This window comes from Podarcis muralis, chromosome 8 (assembly GCF_964188315.1).
Source record: "Podarcis muralis chromosome 8, rPodMur119.hap1.1, whole genome shotgun sequence".
In the NCBI taxonomy this organism is placed as follows: domain Eukaryota; kingdom Metazoa; phylum Chordata; class Lepidosauria; order Squamata; family Lacertidae; genus Podarcis; species Podarcis muralis.
The window spans coordinates 84,211,104-84,230,901 of NC_135662.1; the positions used below are offsets into that span (position 1 = coordinate 84,211,104).

The 19,798-nt window shown below is 45.9% G+C and overlaps 1 protein-coding gene across 1 annotated transcript in view; it reads right to left on the minus strand.

The window, feature by feature from the left end:
- Window positions 1–699: 699 nt before the first annotated feature.
- The window catches only part of VWA8 (von Willebrand factor A domain containing 8), a 97,200-nt gene continuing 78,101 nt past the window's right edge, over window positions 700–19,798 (minus strand). The window contains exons 38-45 of the mRNA XM_028738079.2: window positions 17,902–18,010; window positions 17,326–17,482; window positions 15,616–15,724; window positions 10,325–10,450; window positions 7,328–7,486; window positions 5,212–5,310; window positions 3,373–3,611; window positions 700–1,974 (exon numbers count right to left, since the gene is read on the minus strand). Of these exons, the coding sequence (XP_028593912.2) occupies window positions 1,866–1,974; window positions 3,373–3,611; window positions 5,212–5,310; window positions 7,328–7,486; window positions 10,325–10,450; window positions 15,616–15,724; window positions 17,326–17,482; window positions 17,902–18,010 (1,107 nt within the window). The 3' untranslated portion in view covers window positions 700–1,865. The remainder of the gene's footprint in view (window positions 1,975–3,372; window positions 3,612–5,211; window positions 5,311–7,327; window positions 7,487–10,324; window positions 10,451–15,615; window positions 15,725–17,325; window positions 17,483–17,901; window positions 18,011–19,798) is intronic.

Below are 19,798 nucleotides of genomic sequence, written 5' to 3' on the forward strand. Positions count from 1 at the left end.
TGGTGGTGCTTTCACGCCAGTCTGCTTACGAACGCAATAAAATATTACCGTTTGTGTCTCTTGATTCCTCGCATTGCCCCTAAGCTGGTTTTTGTTTTTAAAGTTTCGCATTTAGAGAACGCTCATGGCCTTTACCAGTTTTATGCTATTATCTGTTGCCCTTCCATGATCAGGAACATTGTCATGCCTGAGTACAGCAACATCTCACTGCCTTGGACGATGGAAAATGATGCCAAGGAGTTTGCTCTGATACTGTACTGCTCTGGCTTTCAGAACGACTCCACATTTTTCTGCCTCATTCAGTGGACAGGGAATGGCTCTCAAGTACCACTTCACTGTGGATGGCAGAGCTCTCTCTCTCTTGAGACTTTTTGCCATCTCCTCATAATTGGACAGAGTCAGCATCGTGCTATGCAGTGTTTTCCTCCCAACGAGACAAACAGCAGCTTCAGGAGAAACATTTAGATTGGGAAAATCTGATTTGGTTCTTAGCCTGGTCAACAATTTTAACTTTACACGGCCTCAGAAAGTCAGCTGCAACCAAATGTAATGCCTCTGGGCATTTTCTTTCAGTGTTTGCAGATGCACTGTTGCTTATAATCACAGTTAGATGTCTACACAGAGCGGCAGAAAATCCTAAGCTTCTGAAAAACAGGGACGGCCATTCTAGTCCAGCAGGCATTTAAATGAAGCTTTGGGGTTTTTAATGATTTTTTATTTTATTTTATCCGTTAATATGCTTTTGCAATTTCTATGTACACCACTTGGAAACATTCATGATTAAGTGATATATAAATAGCTGAAATTATATATATATTTTTAAAAACGCTACTTGTCCCATGTGTGCAGTACCTTTGATGGGCGAACAAATCACTGCTCACACTGCAGCCATTCCAAGGGTAGATTAACGATCTAGAATTAAACAAATTGGTTTTTCGTTTGAAATTATCGGAAGTTTTCAGATGCCTGTGAGACAGCTGTGAAGCATCCCAGCCCATTAGCCTCCACACCTTAACACTACACTGCTTTTCTACTTGAGGCAGAAAATGCAAAGGGAGACTATTAGATCTGTCTGATGTGCACATTACCACATTCATTCTTATTAACGGACAGAAAATTATTATGGGTTTTACCAGCTCCCAAAAAAGATCAATGGGAAATGACAAAACATCCTGCTTTTTGCAGTAGACCAGTGGTGTCCAAACTTTTTTCAAAGAGGGCCAGATTTGATGAAGTGAAGGGCCGTGAGGGCCAACCAAAGTTGTTGAGTTTTTTTAGGATTTTACCCAGGAAATAAACTGCCACAAAGGCCGGATTAAACCAACCAGCAGGCCGGATTAGGCCCCCAAAATGGACTTTGGACATGCCTGAAGTAGGCAAGATATTCAGTGCAAATCAGTGTCTAAGCAAACTGTAGATGGAAAGTTTAAATTACTGAAAGCTTTTAATGTGGGTGGGGTTTCTTTTTTAAAAACCCACTAAGGTTTTGACTCAAATGTAGCAGTAATAGGTAGATACGCCCATTTAAGTACAATATATACTCCAATGTAAAGTATAGTACTTATTCCAATTGAAAGCCTACGGGTTGTATTCTGCGCCATCCATGAGCAGCATTTACACATGTAGAAGGCAACTTCTTCTTCCTATCCTCTCTCCTCTAATCATGTTGAAGGCTCCTCCCTTCACAGAAAACAGAGACGCGTGGGCTTGGGGAGGGAGGCGAAGTCCCTTTACGGAAGCACAAAGTCCACCCGTACAACGCTAGATTCCGCCCAGTGTTACTAGAATTAGATCACCCTCTTAAACTCCGCCAAGGTGCTTCCCATATACAACTGACCAGTTACAGATTAAAAGCAGGCCCCTTCCTAGGCGTTTGACAGCATGGTGGAGGTGAAGATCTGCTGTAGAATCTGTGGGATGTCCTTGGTGTCCATGGCAATAAAGGAACGGCCGGCTGGCAGCGTCCTTTGCAACCTGCAAAGAAAAATACATGGTTGCAAATTGTGTCCCACTACAATAAATACGTGGACGCAGGTGGCACTGTGGCCTGAACCCCGGAGTTTAGGGCTTGCTGATCAGATGGTCGGCGGTTCGAATCCCCGCAATGGGGTGAGCTCCCGTTGCGCGGTCCCTGCTCCTGCCAAACTAGCAGTTCAAAAACATGTCAAAGTGCAAGTAGATAAATAGGTACCACTCCAGCGGGAAGGTAAACGGCGTTTCCGTGCGCTGCTCTGGTTTGCCAGAAGTGGCTTAGTCATGCTGGCCACATGACCCGGAAAGCTGTCTGCGGACAAACACGGCTCCCTTGGCCAATAAAGCGAGATGAGCTCCGCAACCCCAGAGTCGTCCGCAACTGGACCTAACGGTCAGGGGTCCCTTTACCTTTATCTTTACACTAAATAAATCAAATAACGTTTAAATGCTCTTAAGAGGAAAGTAAAAAATTCCTTCCAAATCTCTTGTACTGTAACTGCAACCTGAAAGACTTGGAAACTTTGGCGGGAGCAAACAGGGAAAAGGCTTTGCCTCTGCAAAAGTCTTCTTGCAGCAAGGCTCCTTTCTATTTGGGTTTGCTATGTGCTATGCACATGCGTGGCAGGCAGCACAAAGGAAAGTACAGCATTAACACTCTGGATATTATGGGGCCTGTCCAATGGGACTGCGATAGGGTGTCACCTAAGATGTGGGATATACGGCAAATCCATGAGGAAACGTGTTTTGTGTTCCTCAGAGAACAAAACCAATGACTGATTTAAAGTAGATTTTATTACAGTGGTACCTCGGGTTACATACGCTTCAGGTTACAGACTCCGCTAACCCAGAAATAGTGCTTCAGGTTAAGAACTTTGCTTCAGGATGAGAACAGAAATCGTGCTCCGGCGGCGCGGCAGCAGCAGGAGGCCCCATTAGTTAAAGTGGTGCTTCAGGTTAACAGTTTCAGGTTAAGTACAGACCTCCAGAACGAATTAAGTACTTAACCCGAGGTACCACTGTATTATTATTATTATTATTATTATTATTATTATTACATTTCTTAATTGCGAGAGGTAGGCTTTGGAGGTGCAGAATACACGCAGCCCTTTGGTAAAGTAGCATTTTACTTCAATACTGAGTTAAACACACAGCAGAAGAAAGGGGGAATCTCTCATTTGCCACACTGAACTCTGGCATGGGCCGATGTTTCTGCTTTCTGCAAAGCTCAGCTTGGCATGCGTTCTCTGCCGCTCACACCACAAGAAACTCTTGTGTGATGCTAGGCAACCAGCCTGGCCAGAATGCCAGACCTGAGCAGATTTGTGGAGAACTGTGCAGGACACATTTTTAAAGAAAACTTATGCCATATGTATGCATGCCATGAACTCATTGACCTACCTGTCTGCCTGATCTCCTAAGGAGCCTATGAATATGGCAAATGCGTTCACTTTGGGGTTGATGGTCAAGGCTTGAGCAAACCGTGCTGCGGGGATGCCGTACCGCTCAAGGTTGGCATCGCTTAAGACTATGACGAAGTACTCGTCTGCCTCTTCTTTCGCAATCTCCCGAATGGCGTGCTCTGTGCCCTCCAGAGTGTGGTCGCCACTCATACAGAACTGCGCGTGGGCATGCATTATCTGAGGAGGGGGTGAAAACATCAACGAAAAGAGGCACGGAAATGAAAAACAAGGAAGCAAATATTTCAGCACCCGTTGAATGGAAAAGCCTATTGCAGGTTAATTCATGTCCAAATTTTAGTTCAGACGATAAAGCAACTTTTTGATTGAAAAAAAATGGAAGGGTAGCACCTCCCCATTTCTCCACAGCAAAATGAGATGGGACACACCTGGACATAGCTGTCAACTTACAGATTTGAAAATAAGGGACCAGCAGCCTCGAAAATATGGGATCAGAAGCCAAAATAAGTGATTTTCTGGGCACAGGTATGTTCAACTTCTGAGCCCCTCCGAGCCAAAGGCAGAAAGCCCAGCCAGCAGCCAAACTAAGCCTCAAGCGGTGGTTCCCACAGTGCAGCAACCCGGCAAAGGGGATGCAGCAAGGAAAACCACCGTCACCTCTCCGCTGGGAAGCTCTGAGCAAAGGCGAGTCCCCAGGTAATGCGGCCGATTTGGTCGGCACAAAGCATGCAAGCTCCACCACCCAGTCGTTCTTAGACTCCTTATTGGGTGAGCAACGCAGCCAAGCAACACAGTTGGAGCCTCCCTCCTCCCTGGCCGGCAGGGAGGGAGGGAGAGGAGCTGCTTCCTTTGAAACACGGGAAATTTAAGGGACATCATCAATAAGGGACAGCAGCGGGACACGATGCTGGGATAAGGTAGTTTCCCGCCAAATAAGGGACGGTTGACAGCTATGCACCTGGGGGACAAATATGGAAAATAAATGGATCTGTAAACCAAAACCTTATCTCACTGGGAACATAAGATAAGACTTGTGGCGTCACCTTTCTTAGGCAAACCCCTAGTGGACTGAGAAGGTGGTGGTGGAGTATATGCACCATGTCAACCAATTTGGAATTAAAGAGCACGGCCCTTCATTTCTGACAGCATCGCTCCAGAGCAGAGTAGGAAAAAATGAATGCCATCCATAACCGGCCTTTGCTGGAAGGCTCAAAGTGCGTGCAGAACAACCAGGTGCCTAGCGTTTATTTCAATAGTAAAATATGGGATATGACGCCTTAACAACAAGAGATGAGAATTTGCAGGAAAATAAAAATAAAATGTCTTGTGGTTCCTTAGAAACGAAAGGATTTGTGAAGTGTTATCTTCAGTTGACGAGATTCATTATTCGTGCCTATCTCCATGCGCACACAATTTTTGGAGAAAACCCATTAAATGCGAGAGGTTCAGGTGGTCTGTGAACCCTCTGCAAAGCTCAAATGCATAGAACGATAACTACTCACAACAGTAGCAACTGGTGAGAACACCATCTGGACAGGGAAGGAAATCCGTATGTTAAAGGAGGCCATTCTAGAAAGTCACTCCATAAAAACAAATCATATACCGGCAGCCACTGTGAGAACAGGATCCTCAACTAGATGGGCAAGTGGCCGGATCCAGCAGCTTCTCCTTACGTTCTTATATTCAGATTCCTAAGTGCCAAAGGTGGGGTTTTTTCACAGCATGTTTATACTTTCACACTCCCTGTCCCGCTTGGTTCTCTTTCCGGGATACCAGGCACTACACAAATGTCTAAGAATTTCAGTCAGTAAAGGTTTACCTTCAAAATTTCCAATCTTTGTTTATTGTTCTTCGGAACATTGTCATTTTGGACCACGGCAATGTTAAAACCATCTCCCGAATGCCCAGTGATGTCATACTGCATGGAAAAGATTTAAACATCATTTTTAAGCAATGTCCCCATAATAAAATGTATGTTTTACCATAAGGCACCGATCATAGTTTGGAGCGGGACGCGGGTGGCGCTGTGGGTAAAAGCCTCAGCGCCTAGGGTTTGCCGATCGAAAGGTCGGCGGTTCGAATCCCCGCGGCGGGGTGCGCTCCCGTTGCTCGGTCCCAGCGCCTGCCAACCTAGCAGTTCGAAAGCACCTCCGGGTGCAAGTAGATAAATAGGGACCGCTTACTAGCGGGAAGGTAAACGGCGTTTCCGTGTGCGGCTCTGGCTCGCCAGAGCAGCGATGTCACGCTGGCCACGTGACCCGGACGTGTCTCCAGACAGCGCTGGCCCCCGGCCTCTTGAGTGAGATGGGCGCACAACCCTAGAGTCTGTCAAGACTGGCCCGTACGGGCAGGGGTACCTTTACCTTTATAGTTTGGAGCCTTGAACCACCATTTGCCACCCACCAATTTCTGTGCTATTAAAAAAAAAAATACCCTTGTGCTCACAGGCCAAAGTACAAATTAAGGCTGGAAGAGGCACATTTTATGCCTTTAGTTACACATTCAAATTCTTAATATTGATTGTTCAGCCTTTTTAAGCAAACCACAACAGCATGTGCTTTTCAGCATCAGCTTGCATGGACAGATCAGACAAATTCATACTGGAATACCAGGAGAAGGGTTATCTTTTAAGATGTCCAGTGTCTTGACTGCCTATATTTTTATGAATATTAATTTTATTTGACAAGACCTATATGCCACTTAATCAACAAAAACTAAGCAGCTTACATAAAAAATAGAAAATATTCATTTAAAAATACTGATAACATTAACGTCAAAACCAAACGGACAAAAAATGCATAAACATTGTACTAGACATGTAGTAAAAGCATGATCTGGCCAACAGACATTTAAAATGTTTCCGGGTAAGAGAGGGATGTTGAAACCTCTCTTACAAAGACAGAAGGGAGTCCAATTGCACCATAAAGACTCACAAATCTTTTGCACCATTAGCTTTTCTGGACTAGAATCAGAGAACCAGAGAGTTGGAAGGGACCCTGAGGGTCATCTAGTCATTCCTGCAATGCAGGAATCTTTTTGCCCAGCGTGGGGCTTGAACCCACGAAACTGAGCGTCTTATGCTCTACTGATGTATGAAAAAGTCCAGGGGAAAGGAAAGCACATGAGAGACCGTATTTTTCGCTCTATAGGACGCACTGGACCATAGGAGGGGGAGAACAGGAAAAAAAAAATCTCCCCCTCTCTGCTCAGCGCCCCTTGAGCGAAGCGGCAGGAGAAACGGAGCCCCTTCCATTTCTCCTCCCGCTCTGCTGAAGGGGTGCTGCGCAGAGAGGGACAACTGTGCAGCGCCTCTCCAGCGAAGCAAAGTCAGGAGAGCAAGAGGGATCTGTGTGCACCGACCCCTCTTACTCTCCAGGCTTCAGACGGCCATCTGCAAGCCTTCGGAGCGTGGCGGGAACTCCTGCTGCTCTCCGAAGGCTTGCGGATAGCTGCCTGAAGCCCCTGGAGCGCAGCGGGCGTTCCCGCTGTGCTCCCGGGGCTCCAGGCTTCAGTGAAAGCAACGTGAAGCCTCCGGAGCGTGGGGGGAGCTCTCCTGCTCCATAAGACGCACATAAGCCTGCATTCGCTCCACACATTTCCCCTTCATTTTTGGAGGGGAAAAAGTGCGTCCTATAGAGCAAAAAATACAGTAAATAAAGCTAAAGTTAAAGCTATACTGATGCAATATGCTGAAGCCTCACTACTACCAACATTTAACATGAGCATTTTAGACACTAAAGCTAGAGGCAAAACTCAGTTGATTTTTGTACTCTGCAATGCTTCCAAACAATGGTGGTAAGACTGCTTTTTGGTTTCGTAAGAGAAAGAAATGTCTGTTCCTTTTGCGAGCAGAGGTGCGGTCTACGTATTTCTACTGGAAATGGTCTACTGGAAAAGTTAATGCTGAAAAGTTAGTAGGTTCATGTGCAAATCACCTTAAATTTCTGCTCGTAATTCTCAAAGGCTTCCATAACCATGCAAACAGCTTCCATGGAGCGCTCCAGCCGCCCGTCCACCCCGTTGAAGCGGTACATGCTGCCAGAGACGTCCACGACCAGGCGGAGGCGTTTGGGCTTTTGCTGAGGGCTCCCCAGCTGAAAGAAAGCAACAGCAAGTCAGGTTGGTGGAGGGGCTGGGGGAGCTTCAGTCAAAAGGGGCAAACAGTTACGTGCTAGCTTGAAGGGCAGATTTAAAGAAATGTTCTAAGGCAAAATTGGTACAAAAGTACCTAGGTGAACTGGGCACAAATCTTTCTAATTACTTTTTCAGGTACCTTTCTGAATCATTGTTTTAAGAGCAGGTGAGCTCCTTCTCTGCTACCTCTGCTTCCTTATTTGTGTGTTAGTGTGTTTAAGACGGACCCGAAGGAACAATTCTCTGAAAAGCAAGGGTTAGCTCACTGTTTGGGGAATTGCACATGGTCCTCATAAAGCTCGCGGGTGGCGCTGTGGTGTAAACCACTGAGCCTTGGGCTTGCCGATCGGAAGGTCGGCGGTTTGAATCCCCGCGATGGGGTGAGCTCCCGTTGCTCAGTCCCAGCTCCTGTCAACCTAGCAGTTTGAAAGCACTTCAAAGTGTAAGTGGATAAATAGGTACTGCTCTGGCGGGAAGGTAAACGGCGTATCCGTGCGCTGCTCTGGATTCACAAGAAGCGGCTTAGTCATGCTGGCCACATGACCCGGAAAAGCTGCCTGCGGACAAACGCCTGCTCCCTTGGCCAGTAAAGCAAGATGAGTGCCACAACCTCAGAGTCATTCGCGACTGGGCTTAACTGCCAGGGGTCCTTTACCTTTACCTCATAAAGGTATTGTAATCCTGTTAAAATATTACGGAAAACACTTCTTTTGAGATACAGTGCTACCTTGGTTCTCAAATGCCTTGGTACTCAAACAACTTGGAACCCAAAGACGGCAAACCCAGAAGTAAGTGTTCCGGTTTGCTAACATTTTTCGGAAGCTGAACGTGCTCTGTTTTGAGTGTTACGCTTCCATTTTGAGTGCCACACTTCCGTTTTGAGTGTCACACTTCTGTTTTGAGTGTTGCGGTCTGTCTGATTTTGCTATTTATTTTGCATTTTTGTTTTTGCGGCTTTTTTGTTTTGTTTTTGTGACTGTGGGGAACCCAGTTCAGCTACTGATGGATTGATTGAGTGACTGCAGCACATTGTTTATTGCTTTCATTTTATGGATCAATGGTCTTGTTAGATAGTAAAATTCATGTTAAATTGCTGTTTTAGGGGTTGTTTTTAAAAGTCTGGAACGGATTAATCCATTTCGCATTACTTTCTAAGGGAAAGCGTGCCTTGGTTTCGGAATGCTTTGGTTTTGGAATGGACTTCCGGAATGGATTGAGTTTGAGAACCAAGGTACCACTGTATTGAGAAAAATCTACTGAATAGATTTCTGGATTTAAGTTGCCCATACTGGAAACAAAATCCAAGAAACATCTCACATAAGGTTCTGCAGGTAAATGTCTTTTTTTTAAAAAACACACACTAAAATCTCAGATTCAGAATTCATTCCAAAAGCAAATAGGGATTTTTTAAAACATGCATTATGGGGATAATTCGGCTTTGTGTTGCAAAGCTTGTCTGCGGACATTACAGCCTTTAAAATGGGATTTTGGGCGACACTGCACTCAGACTATAAAGTAGATCATTTTAAAAGTGAAGCATCTGTTTTAACACTTTCTGGCATTGCTCCTGGATCTGAAAAGGTATTTCATGACACATGAAACAAGGCAAGCCGGAATACAAATACCAAGCTGCTTACGGAGAGTTTGGCAAACAGATAAAAACGCTTAAAATATTTGTTTTGTTCTACTAGCTTCCAATGTCACTCTTTCACTGAATCACCATTCAAGCATTTTGTTTTGAATTCTCTTCTTCTACACTGAAATAAGAGATGCTTCTCATAATTCGGTTCTTTGTCCCCATTATTTATGATTTACTTCAACCCAGAAGACCCAGAGAAGACATTATAACAAGAGGGTGGAATTTAACTGCAAACACTAAGCTTTCTGGAGTTCCGACAGTTGCAGGCCTAGGACCAGAGGCCTTCATACATTGACACATCCAAGCGGAGGGCTTCATGGTCAGCCATGGGAAGGAAATTCTCCACAGCCAGCAAAGAGAGCCCAGAATGTGGCTGCTGATTCAAGTTCCCCATTACGAGGTTCACATAGCAATTATCTCCATATTCTGAGGGCCAAATAGCAGAAGACTGTGGGAGATCTGTAACTGGGTCTCCTGTTATTCTTTAAAAGTGTGCTACCTGCAGAGAAAATACCAGTTTTGGAGAGGGCAGTTTTATGAGGAAAATGGAGGGAGGGGAGAAAGGATCAACTTCTTCCAGCCGCACCGCAGTCCTTATCAGATCCCTCCTCACCACCTCCAGCAGCTACTTAGTAAATAAAAAAGGGAAGCTGCTCTAATCCCAGACCTAGTTGCACCCTGGCCCCAGAAAAGGTAAAAACAGCTGACTCAATATCATAAACTCAAGACTGAGAAAAGTTGCTCTCAAAGGCATGTTTGGAGACAGAGTTACGTCACACAGAGCTGCAGCACAAAATGAAACGAGCACAAACAAACGATGTCAATGGACTCCACAGGAGAACTGACTCCATCCCAAACAGTGTGATTCTGGAACCTGCACGGAGCTCCAAGACAGCCACAGTGGCCTCCCAGAACAGGCAATGATTCTGTGGATATTCACTGTGCCAGACTCCAGGAGGGCATGTTGGCTGGGCAACATTTAAGTTGCCGTGCAGGCTCTGTGCAAGATCTGCCTTACACGTGAATAAAATGTGTGACGGGCAGAATTTCGTAAATTACACCAAATTACCCAGCAAAATGTTAAACGGACTGAGAAAAGCGTGTATGCCAGGAGAACAGTTGGTGTGCATGCACTTTAACTTTGTCTCAGTTAACTTACTTGTGGATCAAGATCTCCCCGTCGCTTATAGATAGTTTTTTCTCCTGTCAGACTGTCAATTATCTTGGCATCATCTAGTTCTCCAACGGCCTGGTTCCTCAGCCACTGTCTTTCCTTTCCTTTCGCCTGTGAAAAAAAAGGAAACACTTGTCTTTAAGATTATTTTCTTTCTGAAAAGTCTTTGGAAGTACTAATGGGACTTCTGCTGCAAATTCTACAATGAGGTTTGGCAGAAATATTCAAACCAAAACACGAATAGGCAAGTATTTAGGAACACAGGGCTCTGCCTTATACTGGACCCGGACATTTCCTACCTAGAGATGCCAGGGATTCCAGCTGGGACCTTTTGCCAATGAGTGACAAGCCTTTTCCATTGATAATTATCAATGATTATTATCGATCCTTCCTATCAAACAAACTGTTAATAGTTCAAGTTGTAAGGCTTAAGTGATGAATGGCAGATGAAACAGCACTCAAAATACAGTTAGATTTAAGTTACTGACGTAAGTAACTGGACTTTGAGAGCCGTGTTAACAGCTGGCCATCACTTAAGCCACATGCAGTACAATGTCGTGACTTGATGTTTCACTGGTCTAAGGATGCTTTGTGACTCTGAGCAGGAGGCACTATTGTGTGCATGTTAAGAAGAAGGTAAGTCCAGACCATGTCTCTGTGGCATCCATTGTCCATTCAGGCACATGAACCTCCAGCTTGAACAACAACAACAACAACAACAACAACAACAATAATAATAATAATAATAATAATTTATTATTTATACCCCACCCATCTGGCTGAGTTTCCCCAGCCACTCTGGGCAGCTTCCAATCAAGTGTTAAAAACAGTACAGCATTAAATATTAAAAACTTCCCTAAACAGGGCTGCCTTCAGATGTCTTTTAAAGATAGGATAGCTGCTTATTTCCTTCACATCTGAAGGGAGGGCGTTCCACAGGGCGGGCGCCACTACCGAGAAGGCCCTCTGCCTGGTTCCTTGTAACTTGGCTTCTCGCAATGAGGGAACCGCCAGAAGGCCCTCAGTGCTGGACCTCAGTGTCCAGGCTGAACAATGGGGGTGGAGACGCTCCTACAGGACCGAGGCCGTTTAGGGCTTTAAAGGTCAGCACCAACACTTTCAATTGTGCTCGGAAACGTACTGGGAGCCAATGCAGATCTCTCAGGACCAGTGTTATGTGGTCTTGGCGGCCACTCCCAGTCACCAGTCTAGCTGCCGCATTCTGGATTAATTGCAGTTTCCGGGTCACCTTCAAAGGTAGCCCCACGTAGAGCGCGTTGCAGTAGTCCAAGCGGGAAGCTTGGAAATAGCACCACACAGGCGCAGGTTTATCACCTCAGTGAGAACTAGTCCCAAATAACGGGATCATACACCAAATAAGCAGGTTGTTAAGTTTCACAGTTATACGAGTCTTTTCCTCCTCCTTTTTTTTTTTTACAGGCAACAAAGAAGGTCTGGTTTCTTGGTCAGATAGTTTTGCTACACATTTCCCAGGAAGACAATGCAGCCTCAGGAAACAGGGCATACGGCGCTTTCCCCATGAACTTAAAACAGCCTTTTGTTAGTCTAAAGGAAAACGGATGCGCTTCCTTCCCTGACGTTGTGGCAAGTGCTGCTCTGTGTCTCTAGGCACCAACTCCAGAGACCCTGGTCCTGAGGGAGGGGGCACAGGGCTAGCGGCTGCTGCCTCCCTCCCCCTTCTCCCTCAGCAGTCCTGAATTGTGGAGCCCAAAGCCTAAAATGCAATATATAACATGTAACAACAGTAAAGTGTCTTCAAAAAGAAGATTTTGATCATATTATTATTACTACTACAGTGTTACCTCGGGTTACATACGCTTCAGGTTACATACGCCTCAGGTTACAGACACCGCTAACCCAGAAATAGTGCTTCAGCTTAAGAACTTCGCTTCAGCATGAGAACAGAAATCGTGCTCCGGCGGCATGGCGGCAGCAGGAGGCCCCATTAGCTAAAGTGGTGCTTCAGGTTAAAAACAGTTTCAGGTTAAGTACGGACCTCCAGAACGAATTAAGTACTTAACCCAACTTAGTACTACCACTACAAACAGAATTTTGAAGGTTTCTTCACTTATGACCTGGAATAACTATTTTGGGTATTTTTCCACAAAAAGAGAAGCTAGGGGGGAGAGCACACTGTCTTAACAATTTGGGGGCACAATCAGGCTCTTTTAATCTCTACAAAGTATGAGCTCCTCAGATTTTGAGAAAAAATATTTCCCTGCACACTTTGCAAATGGAAGCTTATCTTGATTCTCTCTCTGCATTTCTCATAGAATCATAGAATCATAGAGTTGGAAGAGACCACAAGGGCCATCGAGTCCAACCCCCTGCCAAGCAGGAAACACCATCAGAGCACTCCTGACATATGGTTGTCAAGCCTCTGCTTAAAGACCTCCAAAGAAGGAGACTCCACCACACTCCTTGGCAGCAAATTCCACTGTCGAACAGCTCTTACTGTCAGGAAGTTCTTCCTAATGTTTAGGTGGAATCTTCTTTCTTGTAGTTTGGATCCATTGCTCCGTGTCTGCTTCTCTGGAGCAGCAGAAAACAACCTTTCTCCCTCCTCTATGTGACATCCTTTTATATATTTGAACATGGCTATCATATCACCTCTTAACCTCCTCTTCTCCAGGCTAAACATGCCCAGCTCCCTTAGCCGTTCCTCATAAGGCATCGTTTCCAGGCCTTTGACCATTTTGGTTGCCCTCCTCTGGACACGTTCCAGTTTGTCAGTGTCCTTCTTGAACTGTGGTGCCCAGAACTGGACACAGTACTCCAGGTGAGGTCTGACCAGAGCAGAATACAGTGGCACTATTACTTCCCTTGATCTAGATGCTATACTCCTATTGATGCAGCCCAGAATTGCATTGGCTTTTTTAGCTGCCGCGTCACACTGTTGGCTCATGTCAAGTTTGTGGTCAACCAAGACTCCTAGATCCTTTTCACATGTACTGCTCTCAAGCCAGGTGTCACCCATCTTGTATTTGTGCCTCTCATTTTTTTTGCCCAAGTGCAATACTTTACATTTCTCCCTGTTAAAATTCATCTTGTTTGTTTTGGCCCAGTTCTCTAATCTGTCAAGGTCGTTTTGAAGTGTGATCCTGTCCTCTGGGGTGTTAGCCACCCCTCCCAGTTTGGTGTCATCTGCAAATTTGATCAGGATGCCCTTGAGTCCATCATCCAAGTCGTTGATAAAGATGTTGAATAAGACCGGGCCCAAGACAGAACCCTGTGGCACCCCACTAGTCACTCTTCTCCAGGATGAAGAGGAACCATTGATGAGCACCCTTTGGGTTCTCATCAATTCTCCTTCTCTCCCTGGCTCTCAGACAGCGAAACACCGATGTCAAGAAAGATCACGCCATGGACAAATATCTGAAACACTCCTGGAACGGATTTAAAGGCTCACCCAGCTGAAAGCATTATCTGAGCACAATGGCATGAGTTTCAGGGATCAGTGAACTATGACACGAATCACCCTCTCTTTCAAAACTAAATGCAGCACCTCCTAAAGCAGCAGCGGGAAACGGATGGACAATGACCCAAACGAGGTCACAAGGCCATTTCCCACAAGCTCCACCCACCTTCCCGACATCTGACATTAGATATAAGGTCAGGTGTGGAGCAGGAAAAAACGCAGCTCACCTGACTCATGGCAAAATCAGGTGAGTGACGGATGGGGAGCCCTACCCACCTATCAAAATGGACCTGTCAAGGGTGTTAGAGGAGCTCAGAGTCCATCGCAGTGCCAGTGTGGTGTAGTGGTTAAGAGCAGTGGACTCGTAATCTGGTGAACTGGGTTCGCGTCTCCGCTCCTCCACATGCAGCTGCTGGGTGACCTTGGGCTAGTCACACTTCTCTGAAGTCTCTCAGCCCCACGCACCTCACGCACAGAGTGTTTGTTGTGGGGGAGGAAGGGAAAGGAGATTGTTAGCCGCTTTGAGACTCCTGAAGGGGAGTGAAAGGCGGGATATCAAATCCAAACTTCTCCTCCTCCTCCTCCTCTTCTATATATTTACGGCTGTCATTCCAATATTCTAACCCCTGGCCACAAATAAGCTTAGCCCTGGTTCATACATGCACACATTAGGGAAGAGAAGGTTTTCCATTCCTTTCCATTCCATGGGTTCCCGGCATTCTGCTCTTCCTTTTGGTTTACAACTCCTTTGTGAGCTGCGATTTAATTTGTGTGCAAATATGTATGCTGTGTGATCACATCCTGATCCTTTTTTGTGCTGTATGTATCATGCCAGGAAGGGATGTGAACTGAAAACTGTGGCAAACTGCACAGAGGCCTGAGCAACACTTGGAAATAAAAAATAGAAAAACAGGTAATTGATGGTGCATTGGTGCAGCTTCAGAAAAAAAGGCTGAGATGCTTTGGGACTCCAAAATGTGGATTTAAATTCAAAGCAGGAAGGACCCTCTATTTCACATGGATCTACTGTTCAGAGCTGTAGACTTGATGGGCAGCAGCTGGATGTGTGAGTTGCCTCTGCTGAAATGCATAATGTATAGGGGAGGTGAAGAGACGCAGCAGCCATGACAGAAGATCCCTATTGTGTCAGTATACTCAGACATGCAACTTGTGTCCAGTTGTTTGGGTCAGCAAGTAATGAATTCAAATATCACAACTCATTCCTAGCTGATAATATAGTTTTCTACAGCTAGAGAATTCTGAGTGGGATCCGTAAAACAGCTCCCACAAGTCATCCATTAAACCCTCATACCAGAGAGACCCCTCCCGTCTTTTCATTTATTTTTTCCCTTGCCAGTAAGTTGTAAATAAATAATTTCCTGTCAGGTAAAGTGCAGAAGGGACGCGGAAGTCCCTGGCGGAAGGGACGCGGGTGGCGCTGTGGGTTAAAGCCTCAGCGCCTAGGACTTGCCGATCGAAAGGTCGGCGGTTCGAATCCCCGCGGCGGGGTGCGCTCCCGTCGTTCGGTCCCAGCGCCTGCCAACCTAGCAGTTCGAAAGCACCCCCAGGTGCAAGTAGATAAATAGGGACCGCTTACCAGCGGGAAGGTAAACGGCATTCCGTGTGCTGCGCTGGCTCGCCAGATGCAGCTTGTCACGCTGGCCACGTGACCCGGAAGTGTCTGCGGACAGCGCTGGCCCCCGGCCTCTTAAGTGAGATGGGCGCACAACCCCAGAGTCTGGCAAGACTGGCCCGTACGGGCAGGGGTACCTTTACCTTTACCTACCTTAAAGTGCAGAAAAGGGAGTTTATCAGTTTCTAAAAAGTCAATTAGTACCTGTAAATTATCCAGGATGATTCGGAGTAAATGAACTTGCCGTCGAACAGCTCCAGAGAACCTCTCATACGTAGATGCATCATATTCGCTCATCTGGATTTCTTTTAGTCTGAAGAAATGAGGTGAATATAGAACAGAATGAATAAGAGGCATTTTACAGGACATGCAAGTGCTGCAGTGCAGAATAAAACAGGCCTTCATAGCTTAAGTTCTAAAACAGACATTCTACCACATTAACTGGGATGGTCCAAATATCAACAGAATTTGAATCTCAGCTAGACTATTTTTATACTGAACCCTCACATCCTGAAATCTGGCTTGTCTTACCCTGTTTCGAGAAGATATAGAAGTGAAATCAAGAAAACTGAAGCATTCAGGTAGGCACTTTGATTTCTTTCACATATATTGGAGGTTTTTAAACAGAGCTTTTGTGATTCCTGCCTTGCAGGGAGTTGGGCTAGAATTAGGTTGCCATATTTTGAAGAGCAAAGAAGGGGACAAATCTGCTGACTTCTACTTTTAACTATGAATCGCTATGATGACTCTATCCATGGCGTGTAATGGAAAAAGAGGTCATGTGACAACTCCAGCAGGGTCCCTTCCAACTCTATACAGTTCTATGACTCTGTCTCACAGCTCATCCAGACTTCCGCTTGTCCTGCCACTTTCTCCCGAGGAAACCCAATCTTTAGCTCCCCATAAGAGCACTTCAGTAACAATGTGCCCGCATGCTCCCAATGCGATCACGTGTGTGACGAGCAGGTTTCAAACTAAATAGCACAATATCTTTCAAGTAATGGCGCAGTCAAGACAATTGGTGTAAATTATACATAACTGCAAACAACTTCCTGGGGGGATCAAGAAACGAATCAAGTGGAGAAGGGAGGGAAAGGAGCAAATAATTTACTGAGGCATGTGCCTTCTTATGCATACTCATGTTTTTACAAGAGCTGAATGAATCCCTCCCACACATAGCTGTCAACTTACAGATTTGAAAATAAGGGGCCAGCAGCCTCGAAAATAAGGGATCAGCAGCCAAAATAAGGGATTTTAGTCAACCAGCAGCCAAACGAAGCCTCAAGCGGTGGTTCCCACAGTGCAGCAACCCGGCAAAGGGGATGCCGCAAGGAAAACCACCGTCACCTCTCTCAAAGGCGAGTCCCCAGGCAACGCGGCCGATTTGATTGGCACAAAGCGTGCAAGCTCCACCACCCAGTCGTTCTCAGACTCCTTATTGGGTGAGCAACGCAGCCAAGCAACACAGTTGGAGCCTCCCTCCTCCCTGGCCGGCAGGGAGAGAGGGAGAGGAGCTGCTTCCTTTGAAACCCAGGAAATTTAAGGGACGTCATCAATAAAGGCCAGCAGCGGGACACGGTGCTGGGATAAGGGAGTTTCCCGCCAAATAAGGGACGGTTGACAGCTATGCTCCCATGTATTAGCATCATTTTTATTAGGACTGCAGCCTGGGGAAGGGGGGGGGAGAGTGAACTACCCCTGGTCCCTACATGGTACAGTCCTGATCGGTGCTCCTCTTGTTGCTGCTTAAATGACAACGATCAGGCATGTTAAATGCACACACATTCATTATCTGCTGGGGCCCTTGATGGATCATGTGTCTAGTAGGCACAAGGGATTTCACTTTATAAACCCAATGTTTCTTTCAAAGTGTCCATTGCATGAAGAGAAATCCATAACAAAGTGAATATTAACCTCTGTTTAAAAGCCTTTTCTCCCATTTCCCTGGCGGCTTTCTTCACCTCTTCAGGCACAGCATCTTTCTCCGCTTGAGACACCTGGTAGACCTTGTGGCCAGCATCCAGTCGGTACGGACCGCCTTTGCCGCCCAGCCCAGCCGTGTCTCTTCCACCTAGAAAAGATGCAGAAACAGCGCTCTTGATTTTGGATGGAGGAGAATCCAATGGCTTTTCAAACGTCTCATGTTGGTGACACAATTTTTAGACATCATGCATCATTTCATGACACATTTCGTGACACAGTCATACAGTTTTACTAGGAAACCGGAGGTCATACAGTCATATAGTTTTACTAGGAAACCGGAGGTTCCTTTCCAGCCCAGGGAGGAGTGTTTGTGCGATGCACCTACACAGTGCAGCAGACACACTAACGTGTCGCGACACAGTTTGGAAAGCTCTGCCCTAGAGAATGAGCAGATCAGCACACTGTCATTTCAAGCGAATTGTTTAGAACTGCATGCTACATACGCAACAGAGCCTGGGATATTCAGAGATGGCACCTGAATATCAGGCGCAAACAATGGTTTTGTACCTGTTCCACCAGCCCACATGTTTCCACCAACATGAGGAGTATTATCTGGATCGATCTTCCCATGCTTAGGAGAGCTGACATCCAAACCGCTTTCTCTCTCAATAGTTATCTGTTGAAGCAAAAACAAAGTTTGCAGAAAAATGATGGTTATAGGGTACTCCACCATGTGCGGTTTATAAGATCTAGGCATAGAACCAATTTGACCATATTACTATTCCTTTGCCCAAAGGTCGGCTGATGTAATGCATCAAATAAAAGGTTTCCTGGGAAGGAAAGAAGATCAGGGCTATATCTGGGGCACTGAAAGAGTGTGAGCAAGTCAAAACATATAAAGCATCACAGAAGGGTACCTGTTCAAATGATCAGGGCTCCTTAGAGAAATCAACAAGGAGGGCGGAGAGAACGAAAGGAGTTAATTTGAATTTTGTCAAAATGCTCTTTATGCTCCCTTGCTCCCGAGAAGTTAGGGCACAAAATGCGGAAGTGTCTGAACTTGCTTCTGAGTCTGGATCTTAACTTCTTCCACTGTCAAAGGTGCTAAAAACGTGAAACTTCCCGTCAAGTCCAGGGACCTTGCCCTAAAAATCAACGTGCTCCTCTCTCCTGGGCAACTCAATTGCATGTCCTTGAACCTCACCGCTCCCTTTGATGGGCCAACAGGAATGCCTTCTCTGTTTCTTCCAAAATAGTTTATTATATATATTTTAAAGTTATCTTTTAGATCAGTACTGAATAAATGCTTGAGGACAATTTCTATAGTCATTTCCAATCTTCATTAGAAATTTGATGCTGAACACACTGGATACATTTATCACCATGTGCTCCATCCATGTCCATCAAGGGATTATAGATACCTGCTGTGGGTTAAACCACTGACCCTAGGACTTGCCAATCAGAAGGTTGGTGGTTCGAATCCCTGCGACGGGGTGAGCTCCTGTTGCTCGGTCCCTGCTCCTGCCAACCTAGCAGTTCGAAAGCACGTCAAAGTGCAAGGAGATAAATAGGTACCGCTCCGGCGGGAAGGTAAACGGCATTTCCGTGTGCTGCTCTGGTTCGCCAGAAGCGGCTTAGTCATGCTGGCCACATGACCCGGAAGCTGTACGCCTGCTCCCTCGGCCAGTAAAGCGAGATGAGCGCCGCAACCCCAGAGTCGGCCACGACTGGACCTAATGGTCAGGGGTCCCTTTACCTTTACGCAGTCTTTTACCACAGCCTTTACAGAGAACGACTCTAAGGGAAATGCCACTCTATGAACTGTACTGTATATTTATATTTGACCAATGGATGGTGCTGTTGTTCCTCTGTTCTCTGATGAGAGCAGATAGCCCTGGCAGAGCAATAACACCAGGAACAGGCCGCCAGAAGCCTTTTTTTCTCATGACCTGCGAAAAACATTTCATGACTCCAATAGCAGGAGCACGTCAGCAGTTACACAAGGTTCTGTAAACAGAGAGCATCTTGCAAAAAGGGAATACGGGGCAGAAAAGATCGCCCAGTGAAAGGAATTTTGCTTCCTGCATCCTGGTTCCATAACCAGCCTACCAGGTGCTGCTGAGGTTTAAGACATATTGTTCAAGATGAGAAACGATTATCATTTTAGAAAAGGCAGACGATGGAGGCTAAAAGTGGTGTTGGTATTATGGGCTGTGTGCAGCAATCTGTGGCTCTGTGCTTGGAGTCTTTACTACTTTCTTCTGCATAGTTAACCTTGCCATCTCCTGCAGGACCTCTGTGGGGAGCTTTTTCTTCAGATGAGAAGCCTTCTGCCTTTTTGTACAGTCTGGTACTGTACTCACATCCAAACCTGTAATACGCTGTCTTCAATCCAGGCTTTGAGGGAATCTGGAGCCATAACGGAGGTTGGGACTGGAGCCTGCAGGGCGGCAGGCAAAGATAA